General features: G+C 34.0%; 1 protein-coding gene across 1 annotated transcript in view; it reads left to right on the forward strand.

Moving 5' to 3' along the window:
- The window catches only part of LOC148952240 (adenosine deaminase-like), a 46,804-nt gene extending 32,435 nt beyond the window's left edge, over window positions 1-14,369 (forward strand). Inside the window, exons 7-9 of the mRNA XM_089088889.1 lie at window positions 9,929-10,098; window positions 11,517-11,643; window positions 14,211-14,369. Coding sequence (XP_088945015.1) covers window positions 9,929-10,098; window positions 11,517-11,643; window positions 14,211-14,318 — 405 coding nt within the window. The 3' untranslated portion in view covers window positions 14,319-14,369. The remainder of the gene's footprint in view (window positions 1-9,928; window positions 10,099-11,516; window positions 11,644-14,210) is intronic.
- The last annotated feature ends 480 nt before the right edge of the window (window positions 14,370-14,849 follow it).

Consider the following 14,849-nt stretch of genomic DNA (forward strand, 5'->3'; position numbering starts at 1 on the left):
TAACATAAATAATTATCAAAATTAGTAGTTTTTTTCATCGACCATTACTGCATACAAAACTTCAAATACCGTATCACAAGATTCGTCAGTTATCTGGGTAAAAACTTTGAATTTAACTTTGAACTTAGAGGCTTAATTTTTTTCATAATGCCCTTTGCCTATATCTGTTTTGTCACCTTTAAAACAGTTGAAATGGGCGACTTTGATATTGATTATTTTTTTTGGTCTTATGGATTCCTAAAAAGCCTTCTTGTATTAAAAACTGGTTTTTAATAACAATTTAAAAAAAATGCATTTTAAATTTTTTTTTGGCTTCTTTATAGAATATATGTCATGTAGGCTAAGACTGAACTGCTGCTTTTTTATCGCTTTTGGCTGCTCTTTTGGATATTATTTATTTTTTCTTTTGGGGATTCATTCCAAATTATAAACTCATAAATACCTAATATCAGTCAAATTATAAACTGCATTTAAAAAGAGTAAAATTATCAAATTGAAAAATACATCATGAACACTTCACGTGAGAACACTTTAATTACAATGAAACAAAAAACACCTAATGTTTTATTTGGTATGAAGAAAAATGAAGTGCCAGCTATTTTCTTAGGTGAAAAATGAAAAGCTCACCCGTTTTAAATGTAATTAAATGAAATAATATGCGAACGGAAATAGCTCCAAGAAGATGTTAAAATTTTCTTCCTAGATCGTCACTTTTAATCCAAACAAAATGTTAGGAGACTTAGTATCAGTTATTGAGTTTAAGCTTTGATTTTCAAATGCTCATAAAAATTAACAAATTTAAGAAAGTCGCAACAATAAGTCACCTGTGGTCAAAATACTCAAACACTCATCTTTGATCCCCACCCAGGCTCAAAGCTTCTGCAATGGTCATATCCATGGAAATCTCTAAAAAGTTTCCTTTTAAAATAGCTTTCAAGCGTAGTTAGGGGTATTTACTCTTTTTTGCTTTTCTTCAAAGCTTTGAAAAAAGTGTTATAGTATTCCAAATGTTACATTTGTTATATTTGTGAATATTTTTGGTAATCATTTGTGGGGTGATCGAATTTTTTAAACCACTGTAGATAGGTAAGAACGTTGCAACATCTAGTACTCTGAAGTCATAAAACTGTCAAAGACTCCTCCTTGAACCTCCCAAATTAAAAGCTTTTATTATGACCTGGTCTTTTAATGCAGGTCTTTAACTTGGGTGCTGGACCAAGGGCGCCATTGTCACTCGAGCGCAACGTTAGGTGGGGATGTCGATCGCTTTCGTCACACCAATTCGTTTTAGTGTGAATCTGCCTGGTACTTATGAATAAATGTTTTCAAAGTAAACTCGTTTCATCAATATGAAAAAAAACGGGTTGGACGCATATGTCCCTTTCCCTTTGGACGATAAGACTATACAAGTGCTTTATCAAGTATAACTCACGAAAATTTTGTTAATTTTTTTCAACTTTTCAACTTTTTGGCATCCCTACTATCAATAAAAAAAAATCAAGGTACTATCACTTAAATATAATAGCTCCCTATCCCCCCCCCCTCTGGAGACCATCTTGATAGGATACCGTCTCTGCTTTATATAAAAAAATAATTAACTTATTGGCATCCCTGCTTTAAAAAAAAATGAAGTATTATCATTTAAATATGATAGTTCCCTACCCCCCCCCCCTCTGGATACCACCTTAATAGTATGCCGTCTCTGCTTTAAATTAAAAAAAATTCACTTTTTGGCATCCCTGCTTTCAATAAAAAAAAATTCGAGATATTATCATTTAAATGTAATACCTCCCTACCCCCCCCCCCCTCTGGATACCACCTTGATAGGATACCGTCTCAGCTTTACATTAGAAAAATAATTTACTTAATAATTAACTAGGTCACTATATGGTTCAAAAAAAACACGCAAAATAACGTTAAACAGCTTAGTGTTCTTTGAAAAAAAATTGAAGGTATGAGTAAAGGGGTACAAAGACAACAAAAATGTCGAAATTATTCAGGTATACCTCAAATTATTGGAAAACTGAGTCATAGATTCGCCGTGGCATTCAATAAGATCCAAAGAACCTAATTAATACGGAGCACAAACAAAATCAAAATTAGATCAGTAGCCTATGCGAAATTGCAAAATACAGAAGACTATGAACATGCCCCTAGGGGGGGCCCTGGGTCTATCAAAATATTTCAATGGTTTTCCAGGGAGTTTGATATCATTTTCTTCTGTCTCCACTTTAAATGAAAAAAGAATAATTGTCTTTTTGGCATCCCTGTTTTCAATAAAAAAAAGAGGTATTATCATTTTAAGGTGATAGCCCCCTATCCCCCCCCCCCTATAGGCAATAATTTACAATTTATTAGTTAAACATATTTTTGGGGTAACTTCCGTTTCAATATTTAATTCCCCAACCTTGTACATAGCTTAGTCTATAGCTAAATTTTGTCTCAATAGAAGTTAGTTTTTTTTTGGGGGGGGGGGGTAAAAATGTTTTATAAAGAAGATTGTATTTTCTATCAGGCGTTCACCAATTGAGTATTAAATATTAAGAAAATCTTATCTAAAAACAGCAGAAGGAAAAAAATTCTGCAAACCTGAAATTCAGCTGTAGAAACAATCTGTCTGCTGTCAATTTCAAAATCCAACTGAAGGCTGAAGCTGTATAGTAGTGAATGCGTTCTATAATTCTATTCAACTTGAAAATAAAAATTTTTGACTACGAATGATGTAAGAAATAGCGATTGGGAAACTGCATTCGAAATGTTTTAAACTCATTTCATAAAGACGATACTTTTTTTGTCAACATATGAAGAACTGTGTATATTGCAATATTTGCAATTGCACATTGCATCTGTCTGTTTTTTATGCAAAGTAACAAAAGAGACGCAAAACTAACGAACAAGAGAGTAGTGAAGAACTATGGTATGCAAAGTAATATTTGGCAGGGAAAGTCACTGGTGATAAATCGCTAGGGGTGGCACCGTGATTAAGTGATTTTTGGGGATTCGGAAAACCAAATTTTTTTGCGAGGTGATGCATAGATTTTTGGAGAAATACCCTAAAATTCGGGGATAGTGCAAGCCCTGCTTGATTTCTAATCAGGAAAATCGAAATACTAATCCACACGAGAGGGGAAAGCTCCGACTTTGCGGTTGACGCAATAAAGAATTGCCGCAAAATAATTTAAAGTCGACCGAATGCCGCCGCCTTTGCCGGCGGTGGCGCGCCGGCAGCGTTGCTGCACCATTGCGGCGATCGACCGGGCCTCTCGTCGGCGGCGTTCGGTCGATCCGCCGGCGCGGCGCTGGGGTCTAGAGGGTAGTTAGTTGCCCTCAAATCACTTTCGACTATTAAAAAGGGTACTAGCCCTTTGAATTTCAAATCGAATGAGCCCTTTTACAAGTTTCTACGACAAGGATTCAATAAAACCTTATATAACCCCAGGGCATGACTTATAACCCTTGCCTTGAAGACTGTGGGGGGAGTGTCCTGCTCAAAGGTATAATTTCCTGAACTTTGAACGTCGTGGGACAAATTTGCTATCTCAAAATTTTTATCGGATGTGTTTGGGGAAATGGTGGGTTTGGAAGGGATGTTAGTTGTGCCCTAATGGCTTTCAACTGTTGAATAGAACACGAGCCCTTTAAATTTACAATCGAATGGGTGCATTTTTAAGTTTCTGTCAAAGAACGATTTATAAGAACCTTATATCCTCCCTGGGTACAACTTAAAACCATTTCCCCGAGGGATGTGGGGGAGTGTCCTCCTCAAAAACATATTTTCTATCTGTAAATCAACTACGCTGAACAAATTGGCTATCTCAAAATTTTGTTTGGATTTGTTTGGAGGAATTAGGGGCGTGGGGGGGGGGCTAGTTGCCCTCCAATCACTTTCGAGTATTAAAAAGGGCACTATCCCTTTGAATTTCCAATCGAATGAGCCTTTTTTGAAGTTTCTGCGACAACGCCTTCTATAAAAACCTTATTTGCCCCCAGGGCATAACTTACAACCCTTGCACTGAAGGCTGTGGGGGAGTGTCCTCCTCAAAAACATAATTTTTATCTGTAAATCAACTGCACTGAACAAAATGGCTATCTCAAAATTTTGTTTGGATGTTTTCGAAATGGTGGGCGTCGAAGGGGTGTTAGTTGCCTTCCAATCACTTTCGACTATTAAAAAGGGCACAAGCCAAGTGCCCTGCTCTAAAGGAAAAAAACAATAAATGATACATTGTGCCAACATCGTCCTTATTTGCCCTCAGGGCATAACTTAAAACCCTTTCCCCGAGGGTTGTGGGGGAGTGTCCTCCTCAAAAACATATTTTCTGTCTGAAAATCAACTACGCTGAACACCCCCTTGAGGCCACCCTGTTTCGTTTTGTATCGGCACTCAAATCTCTTTCACAAACATAGCTCAGGTGAGTTTTATTATATCTTTGCAAACAGGTTTATTTTCTCACTATGCCTAAGCTTCTTCCCTTTTTTACCATCGTTCTGAGGCAGATGTGAGCCTCGGTGAGAGACCTCCGTGTCTTGCCCCCCCCCAATCTCAGGATGTTATTGAAATTCGGAGGATTTTATGAGAATTGCCAAAATGATTCATATAATTCGCCTGTATGTTTCTAAACCCTCCGAAATAAATTCTCACGACGTACCTGAAACAAGATAGGATCCATGTTAAAGGTATGTCCTGCTTTTATATATACATATATACAAGGCCGTATCCAGAGGGGGGGGGTAGGGGGTTTTGACCCCCCCCCGCCCGAAATGTTTGTTTGACTCGTAAAAACGTAACAAAAATGGATAGAAACAAAATTTGTATGCGTTTTTGAGTTTTTTTGTGTAAACCATCCCCTCCCCCCCCCCCCCCGAAAAATTTATTTTGAGTAAAACGCCCTACGAAAAAAAATCCTGGGTACGGCCTTGCATGTATAAGTTGGAAGCTCAATAATGTTTCTGGACGCATCCAAAGCCCTGAAAATGGACACATTGGGATTTTACCTTGTATCTAAGGAAATTTATAGTATATCCTGTAGGGGAATTTACCGGGCGGTTCAGCAGATCGCGCTGTAACCCTCTACTTATTTTTTGGGGGCGTACTGACATAACTACACTATACTTTACCCCACGCAGGAATTTTAAAGTACGTTTTATTTTTAAAAGACCCTCGGAGTGGATAATTGTCTTCTAATTCTCCATACGGAGTGTCACTTTGGTCGACAACATTTCTTGGCCCTAATTCAACAGGCCAGACTATCCCCTAATGCCTAGTTTACTGAACCTTTTCAGAAGTTCAATTATTATATTAAGTTATACACCTGCAATCTTAATGCTGTCAATTTTATTGCCAAATTCCATCCCCACCATTTCCTTCCTAATTTGTCTTGAGTGCTTGTTTCCGACTTAATTAAATTCGCAAATTTCATCCCTATTATTTCATGTCAAATTTTGCTCGTTACATAAGTACGTCGTTTCCCAATTGATATAATCAAATTTTTTCCGTGACTAGACTAGTGAAACTTTCCACTACCATTGGAAACAAATTTTCGGACCTTATTTTTAAGCTTCTTATTTTTAAGACCGGATCACAAATCTTTTTACCCTATAGTTTGATTTTTAGAAACCAAAATTTTTAGCCTATAGAAGCACACTTTTCCGACTTTTTTACGGCGTTTTGTCTACCCTCCTCTTCTGTGGTTAAACAAATAGTCCAAACGAATTAAGTGTCAGAGGAGATGATTTGTCTTACTAAAAGTACAAAATTGTCATTTAGTGCGGAAAAAAATAAAAAAAAAGAAATTTTCAAAATAATTAATCAGAATGCAAAACACACTGAAGTTTGATAAATAAAAGTTCATTATGGATAAATCCTTTTAAGAGACAGTGATAATTCACAAAAAATACTGGATATTTCGGTCACTACATATGTGACCGAAATATCCAGTATTTCTTGTGAATTCTCACTGGCTATTAAAAGGATTTATCCCTATTTGAGCTTTTATTTATCGTCATGGAAGGCAGTCTTAGAAACTATCTACATTAAAGTTTGTTTTTTAACGGACCATAAGAGCTGTGTTTGCTTTTTGCTTTATTGGCTTTTTTAACGTCTGCTTCAACTTTAACAATTTCAAAGAATGAGACACTTCTTTTTTTTCTTTTTTTAGACAGAAACAACTACTACTATTACTGCTACTACTACTACTAAAAGCTTGCTGCAGCACCATGCCGGCTGAAACCAACATAGCTACACACACTCCTCCATCCCAATCCTTTCAAAACCTCCCTCTTTTCACCATCTCAAGTAGTTCAAATTCCCTTTAAATCTCCCAATCGGTCCAGGAACGGCATGCTTGTTTTTGGCTCCAGATGGTTGGCCAATAAGGACGATCTTTGGCAATCTGTCATCCATTATCCGCAGAATTTATCCTAGCTATCTCACCCTTTCTCTCATTATAGCCCTAGAAAGAGGTATGGAACCACATTTTTCGTGCCTTATACTGTTTGAAATACCATCAGTAAGACGGGTATCTAAAATAATCCGTAAACAATCTGTTTTGAAAACATCTAAAAAAATCTTCCCCCGTCTTTCAGAGCGCCCACTTATCAGAAATATGTTTGACCACTGTCATGACTGTAGCTTCCAATATTCTAATCTTGGCACGTAGACTTATATTCTTATTCATCGAAACTTTTTTCAGCTTTGAATAAACGTTCTGGGTCTCGGCTAGTTTACTTTTAATACCTTCACTGGGCTCATCGTTTTTACTCATTAATAAAAAAAACTTCTTCCGCAAAATAAGTTTTTCTAAGAAAAGTAAAGAACTTCACTAATCCAAAATGAGCAAAAATAAAATAAAATTATCTACCAAGCGTGAAATTATCACAAATCAGCTTTGATAAATAAATCAAACCCAAAGTGAACAGAAATTACAATAAATAACCGAGTCAAACTCAAAACAAGCAGAAATTAACATGATTAGGGCTAAAAACCCCTATGCCTTCCCAAGGCCAGAACATAATTTGCACTTTACTGAAAAATATAAATGTTTTTACTTTTATAACTTTAATAAATCAAATAATATTAACATTTTGACTACTAAATGTCAGTATATGTATATTAAACTGACAATGCGCATTACCAAAGGCAGCGCTATTGCGCTGCCTACGATAACAATCAGCACACAACCCAACTCTACCTAACGAGGTTGCAAAATACGTAGGCTATCATTATTTGTGACTTTAATTTTACGCAAAACGTATTTAGTACCACTTTAAACAAAGGCAAACCAAAGAATTGATGCAATATGCAGAGTATGGAAACCTTTAAGAGCGAGAACTAGCATTAATGTCAAAAGCAAAATCACCAGCGCTCTCTTGTGTTTGGTGACTTTGTTTTCCCCGAATCTTTAACAGACTCGTTTTTTCAGGTAATTCTAAATAGAGGAGGGAGGGAAAAAAAATAAACAGAATTCTGTCCCAAATAGGCCTGCCAGACTAAAGTGGACCATCCTACGTGACCTGCAAATATTTTCTCAAGGCAATATTGACCCTGGTAAATTTTATTTTAATTGAAAATAATTCTTGAAATAAAAATATTATTTAATTATCGCTTAAATGAATTTCAGTTTTAATCCCATTACATACTATTTTAATCACATCAAATATCCAATTTTCTAACTTTTTTTGAAGTTACTAGATTCACCAACGTAATTGGCGCTTGTAGTTTTTTATTCCTATCTCCCCGTGTTAAGTCGCTGAAGATCCAACCCTTATAAATTTCCTATTATCTTTGGTAATTTGTGCGAAAAAGGTTTTATCTTCGCCTGTATGCTACTATTATAGACCCAGAGGTATACTGGTCTGAAAGCTAGCGAGCCCCTTTACTTTAACTTTTTAGATAAAAGTAAAGAGCGACATGGGGCTCTCCGCTCCTCAGCCCCCACGATTTATGCTGAAGTTTGCCTTTTTGAGTTAGATGCTTTAAGAACGACTGGCCATGCAGAATAACAATTGTGATGTAATGACAAGGATTTTTTCACAGTTTATCAAGAATTAAAACGCTTATTAATGAGCATTTACTTGGAACAAAAAATTTTTCACATAAAAGTTTTTAAAATGCACTATTTACCGATCAGTGCTTTTAACCTAGCACTGCATAACTTAAGCGCAAAGAGCGGTGAACTAAGGGGGGGGGGGGAGACAAAATAATTTCTGTTCGTTACAAAAAAAATTGTGGATATTTGCTTTCATTTGAAAAAGCGGATTATTTTATTTAGGCTCATAAAAGCCCACATGGCATCATACTATTTCATAGCACACGATTGTTGGTATCATTTTACTTTTATTTTATTTCACTGTTATATAACATAACACTATTCTGATAGTTTTTTTTTTAAACTTGTTATTAAAATTTAATTTTGTCAGAAAACTAAAATTATTATTTGACCTAAACTCAATTCACACTTTGGTTTTACTAATACCGGGATTTAGTTATCGCTAATTTGAACCAATCATAATTTTTCATAGTATATTTCAGCCAGTCAGAAAATTCAATAAAAATCTGACTGGCTCAAATTAGCGATAGCTATATCCCGATATTTGCAAAATCTCATTTTGCCCTTACAGTACCTCTATTCGTTTGCAATGACATTTCCAATTTATATGGACTTCGGTGATACTTCTTTCAAAATAAAAAAATAAAATTCGTCTTGTGCTATAAAACAACGCTTAAACAACATTTAAAAAGCATAATTTTTTTCTCTATTGCTCGAATGTCCCAAACATGCTGTCTTGTTTTTTTTCTGAATGAGGTTTACTGCAGGATATGTGGAAATTTATTTATTTGCAATCATAGCTTTATAGCGACCAAACTGGCCAAAAGGATCAACCTGGCTTCGCTATATAAGTGGCAATGAAGTGTTTATCAAAATATTTTAAAATATAGTGTCAATTAGGGTGGAGGATTTGCCCTCTACCCGTAGTTTCGGCATCCCCGCCTTCCTTGATAAAAAAAATGTTTTGGAATTTTCATGAAAAAATACATTTATTTGTGTTTTGAAAAGAAAAAAATTGACAAGGTTCGCAACCTAAATTCTTAGAAATTTTTTTTTTCGTCTTGAATTTGTGCTACTCTGCTGCATATTGCTTTTTTTGCCAGAGCTATTGAACGGCAGCACTGATTTTACAAGTTATAACAAATTCGGATTTTTATTAAGATTGGTTTTAAAGTAATTTCCATACCAAATATCAATACTTGATAGACATCAGAGTCAACTCTCTAGCGTGGTCTTTTATAAGGGCCACATAAATTCAATGTATTGTTTATTTATCTATTGTCCCCCGCACCCGAACCAGTTTATATGGAACCAATTGCTTTTGAAACTTCGGAGGTGGAAGGGGTTCATTCAGATGAAAACTGAAAGTCTGTTTCTATTACAATTTTCTTATTATTTTACTGTTGTATCTTGGTAATTACTTTCAAATACTGTCTTTGGTACTAAATCCAATATACAGTATTTTTAACCTTTTTAACCGAAACACATATTGGCAAGTGTGTATTTCTCTGAGGAGCCCTTATGTGAGGTGATCATCCGGGGAATATTTTATTAGATTTATGGTGCCTTTGCCTTAGTTATACAACGACCTACATTTATTAATGATAAATTCGCTAGATTTTGGACTTGATTACTTGGCTAATGGATTGGTTGTACTGTTTTGTCCTAGGTGATTGGATGGATGAGTAAGGTCAAGACCTTGTTCCAATGCTCGTTCATCTCCATTGCTAAAATAGGAAAACATTTTTTTTTTCATATAATTACCTCTAATATATTATATTATTGCAATATATTATTGTAAACTCTTCACGACGACTAATTTCCTGAATGTTTAATACTAAAGTTCATATATGCATGTTATTATTGTTTTTTCTTTTAAGGCTATGGATGAGCTATTTGCTGAGAGAATTGGTCATGGGTATCATTGTGTGGATGATCCGGTTGTTTATAAGCGGTGCTTGGACTCAAAGATCCATCTGGAATGCTGTCCATGGTCGAGCTTCATGACTGGCAGCGTAAAGCAAAGTGTCAAGGACCATCCAATTATAAAGTAATTTAACGGTTTTTAAACAAAAATTTTAATGATTTTTTTTATCACGTAGTTTGAAAATATGACCACTATTATTGCTTAAGTAGCCTAACTGTCTCTAAATGTCTAAACGTCTCTAAATGTCTAATTGTCTCTTCTGAAAGATAGGTAGATAAATATACGATTTTTTTTCTTACTATGTTTATATAAAATCTAAAATGATATCTTTTGTGCTTCCAGTTTTTTTTGTAGTTGTTAATGTGTCCCTGCCACCATATGTTCGCAACATACATTATGGGATAACAAGTTAAATGTTTATCTATTCAGACACCCACACAAGAATTAATTGCTGGTGAGGGTTTGGGTTGCAAAAATAAAAAAAAAATTAAAAATGGACGAATTATATGAAAAATAAAAGAAATTTTACAAAAAAAATCACGGAAAACTTATTGATTTCAAGAGGCAAGGCCTTCCCACTGCTGTGCACATGCTCGAATTTTTGCAAGGAGTTAAGTAGTAAAAGATTTATTTTCCTTTTATTTGATTTTTCTTAGAGAAAGGGCGTGGCCTAAGCTTCTTTGTATTTACTAGGCTGCTAAAAAGATATTCAAATGCGTTTGTTGATGGAAATGATTTCTCACTAGCGAATGCACTGAGTAGTAGCCTTCACTTCGTAAGTAATACCAAAGAGAAAAGAAAAAGAAAGTGATTTTCGTGTTTGTTTTCGGAGTTGTATCTGATTTGGAGGATACAATTGCAACTGTAGCAATTATTGGTTGGAAGAGGCGTTGAATGGAAAATCAAATGATATATTTATTTTTTAGCTGGCTAATTTCTGTGTTATACTGGAATATTACCCCCAATTCTAAGGCTTTGGAGATTGTACAGAACTTGTTCTAACATATATAGACATTTATAGATGTTCTAACACACTATTAATAGCTCATTACTAAGCTCATTACTAGTAGGTAACAGGCACGATGAACAATTCATAAAAATGTGGTTAAATCCAAATAATTGGTGTTTTAGGGTACTTAGGTCTACTCCAGGCATTTTTAGGTCTTTCTTAATAATTAGCAATTTATTATAGCTTTACTATTTTACTGTTTTTAATTTACTATTTTTAATTTGAAATCAATCTGAAAGGAATTGCAAGTTTTATTAGTTTATAAGATTGATTTACTTTTTGACTGCTCATCTAAGCCTAAGAAAGGTCTGCTCAAGAAACCGATTCTTTGAGTAATGAGCTATTTAATGAAGTAATCTACCCTCGCCTTTAGAAACACGTTTTATTCGGCTAGTAATTTTGGATCTTGTCTAACAGAAGTATTTGCTTTCAATTATGCTCATTTTCAACTATAAAATAATTGCTAAAAAAGAATCATTAACCTAATTACTGTAGTATTTTACTTTTCATAACAGAGTTATTCTGTTTTCAGATTTAATAAGGATGGAATGAATTTTTCCCTCAACACTGACAATCCTTCCATTACGTGGACTACACTTCAGGATGAATATAAACTTGCCAAATCGTGGGGATTAGAAGATGCTGATATTAACAGAGCGGTAAGAACGATTGAATATGTAAGCACAGTGTAATCAAATTGATGGAAAAATTTCACATGTTGGCAATTATTTTTCTGTTGTTGTTTTTTTTTCTTAGGAACGTATCTGTACAGTTACTTATTAAATATATGTGAGAAATTTCAAAGAAGCCTTTCCCCACCCTGGATTATAATATTTTTGAAAAATTAGGAAAACTTAAGCTAAATTAGGGAAATTTATTTACTAGATTTTTCAGTGGTGCACCGACATAAATCTTTTGGTATAGGGGTTGGAAGGGGGGTCCAGCAAAAGTTTTCAAATGTGAAAAAAAATTGACTGGGAAATGTTAGATGTTTGAGGTCGACACAGAAGAGTTACTTTTTTTCTTTTATTTATGAAAAATACTAAAAAAATATGCCAGTGATTACGGAATAAAATGAAAGGATAGTAACACTACGGCAGAAGTTGAGCTAGCTCTGGACAATGTCTTCAAACAAAGAGCTTCTTTTTGTGCAGACTCTCAATATATAGTGTACTAAATGTGGCGTATTTCGAAATTTTTATATTGCCCTTTCCCAGAACCCCTAAAGAGAAAAGGGAATTGCTGGATAGAGTTTTTGATGATATTCAGATGAAATGATACTGTTTAACTTTCTATGAGTGCGTGTCTGAGCATATCAAGATATTTTTAAAAGGGCAGTAGTAAAACTATTAAAGTATTACTATTAAACTATTATAACCTAAAAACTATAAATTGTCACCTTCTTGTTATAACCTAAAAATACAGAAATTCTATTTTTCAACAGCCCAGCATAAGGATTGGTAAAATCCATTTATTTCGCAGTGTCGATAGGTAAGCAAACAGAGGAAGGTTCGCTAGACTAAAGAGCAAGGACTCCTAGGATTTTTTTTTTTAAATATCAACGATTTTATGAATTTCCTTATATATTTTTCATAGTTTGCCTGGTTTTGTTTTAAGTATTTCTTTTATTTTTTCTCTCAGCTTTTACTCGTGCGGAATTATGGTTCTTACTTCTAAGAAGTATATATTTTTTTTAGTAATGACGTTAAGGTAAATAAAATCACTTTTTTTTGAATACTTTTAAAACTCATATTCTTCCTCTTCAGAGGCAACAAAATAAAGCTCTGCGTCTATTGAAAAATTTCCTGCCTAGCCCGTTTTCTTACCCTGGTAAATCGTCAACAAAAAGTATGTATCAAATTTTAAATATCATTCCACTGGATCTCTTCTCTTCTTTCCATTCTGTTCTTTATATGATTAAACACGTTCAAGGTCTTTTGCCTGAGTATTTTTATTTGCATAATAATTTTTTTTAGGATTATAATCTGGTTTTGAATGCATATTGGACCCGTGGCAGTTCTGTAGTCCGTCAGTCTTTAATAAAATCTGAAAGGTCCCTTTTTTCACCAAGGCATAGTATTATATATAATTGGAATAAATTTAATAATTTTATAGATTTGAATAATTCGTTGGCTAATAATAAAATTAGATTAATGAATGATTTTATCAGTAATTATTAGTTTGATTTAAATTCTGGGGTGGATGCTCCTCATTTCATTTTAGTTATTGGGTTACTTTGATTTTTTGGAGATTTTGTTTGTTGTTACCGTACGTAGAGTTGAAGAGCAAACTTTTTATTCCGGTATCTGGAGATAGTATTAGTTATTTTTTGTTGAGTGTATATAAACCCACACACGAGTTATTCTCACTGTGGGTAATTAATTTGATAGTTTTGTCAAAATTTTTTTTTTTTTATTGATTAATAAAGAACTTGACTTGCTCGAGTTGCGTCAAACTTTGATTCAATGAACGTAGGATAAAGTGGCTGGGAAATACATGAACAGTTTTCGATAAATGTGTAAATAAATTTTCTGGAATAATTTTGGAATAATCAGTAATTCGAATAAAAGAATTTCTGCTCTGTGGCATCTTATTTAATTATCCAGAAAAAAAAATTACAAAAATTATAAAAAAAATGAATATAGTAAGCTACAAAAAAATCAAATTTGTATTTCAGTTGAAGGAAAAGAAGAAGAAAAATGACAAAGATAATCAAGTAAACAGAGTTAAAGGAGACAATGATAAGAAATTTAGACACAATAAAATAAAATTCAGAAAGATAAGATAAATAGATATGGCAGAACAAAAAGGGGAACTTTCATTTTAAACCCTATCAGTGATTTTTTCACTACATAATGGTATCGAGATGACCTTTCATAATTATGGGTGAAAATTGAAGCTGTGTTTTGCTGACTATCATCTTTTATCATCATCTTTGTTTTTATTTTTAGTATGTTTTCTTTCTGTTTCCTCCTTTCGTATTATTCTGTATGCTCTGTCATTGTACATTTACTGTATACGATGGGTTTTCAATATATTATTATTATTATTATAGGTAATTTTATGGTATTATGAACATTGAGCCTCACCGACCAAACGTATTTGAAACTTCTTAATATCTGCAGACGATTGAAAAACAATCAAAATATAATTCAAAATCTTAAACTTGATTCACGATTTTACTAAAATTTGTGTTCGATAAATTTTATATTATGTCTATTTTCAGAATATGAATGCCGCTCTTCATTGCTTTGCAAGTCCAACAGAGAAGGCGGAATTGATTCAAAAATTGAAAACCGCATATGGCATATGCATGAAGCATTCTGGAATTTAATCTCTATTGATTTTTGTGTTTTTTATATTTGAACATGCTTTTCCGGGGATGCCTATCAGACTGTTTTCTAAAAAAAATATTTAGACCTTTTTTAACCACCCTCCTTCGTTTACACTATGAATTCCTTGTCATCGGAAAACGTTTCATCTTTTTTGTTTGCCATTTGACAATTTATCATTGATTTTTATTATTATCGAAAAAAGCGACATCGTTCTTATTTGTCATTGGACAAAGCGTCATTATTTTTATCTGTCATCGGACATAATTTCATCGTTTTTCTACCATTGAACAGATGGTCATTAGTGGGGTTTAAGAAAGTGTCTAAACCCCCCTCCCCCATTTCAGATGACATACTAGTTTATAAGACGTTTTAATAAACAGTTCACTCAGGGTCTAGCGCCAATTGCTAATTCCAAAGCTGAGGCTAAAGCTGTTCTTGAGGACTTTATCTGCTGGTCTTTAGACTGACTTGACTTGTTTACAAGGTGTTTACTCTTGGGGTTTCAAAGGCCAAAGACCAAGGGCTCAGAG

The sequence above is a fragment of the Artemia sp. Qi Xiang Cuo genome, chromosome 5 (genome assembly GCF_049724085.1).
Source record: "Artemia sp. Qi Xiang Cuo chromosome 5, ASM4972408v1, whole genome shotgun sequence".
In the NCBI taxonomy this organism is placed as follows: domain Eukaryota; kingdom Metazoa; phylum Arthropoda; class Branchiopoda; order Anostraca; family Artemiidae; genus Artemia; species Artemia sp. Qi Xiang Cuo.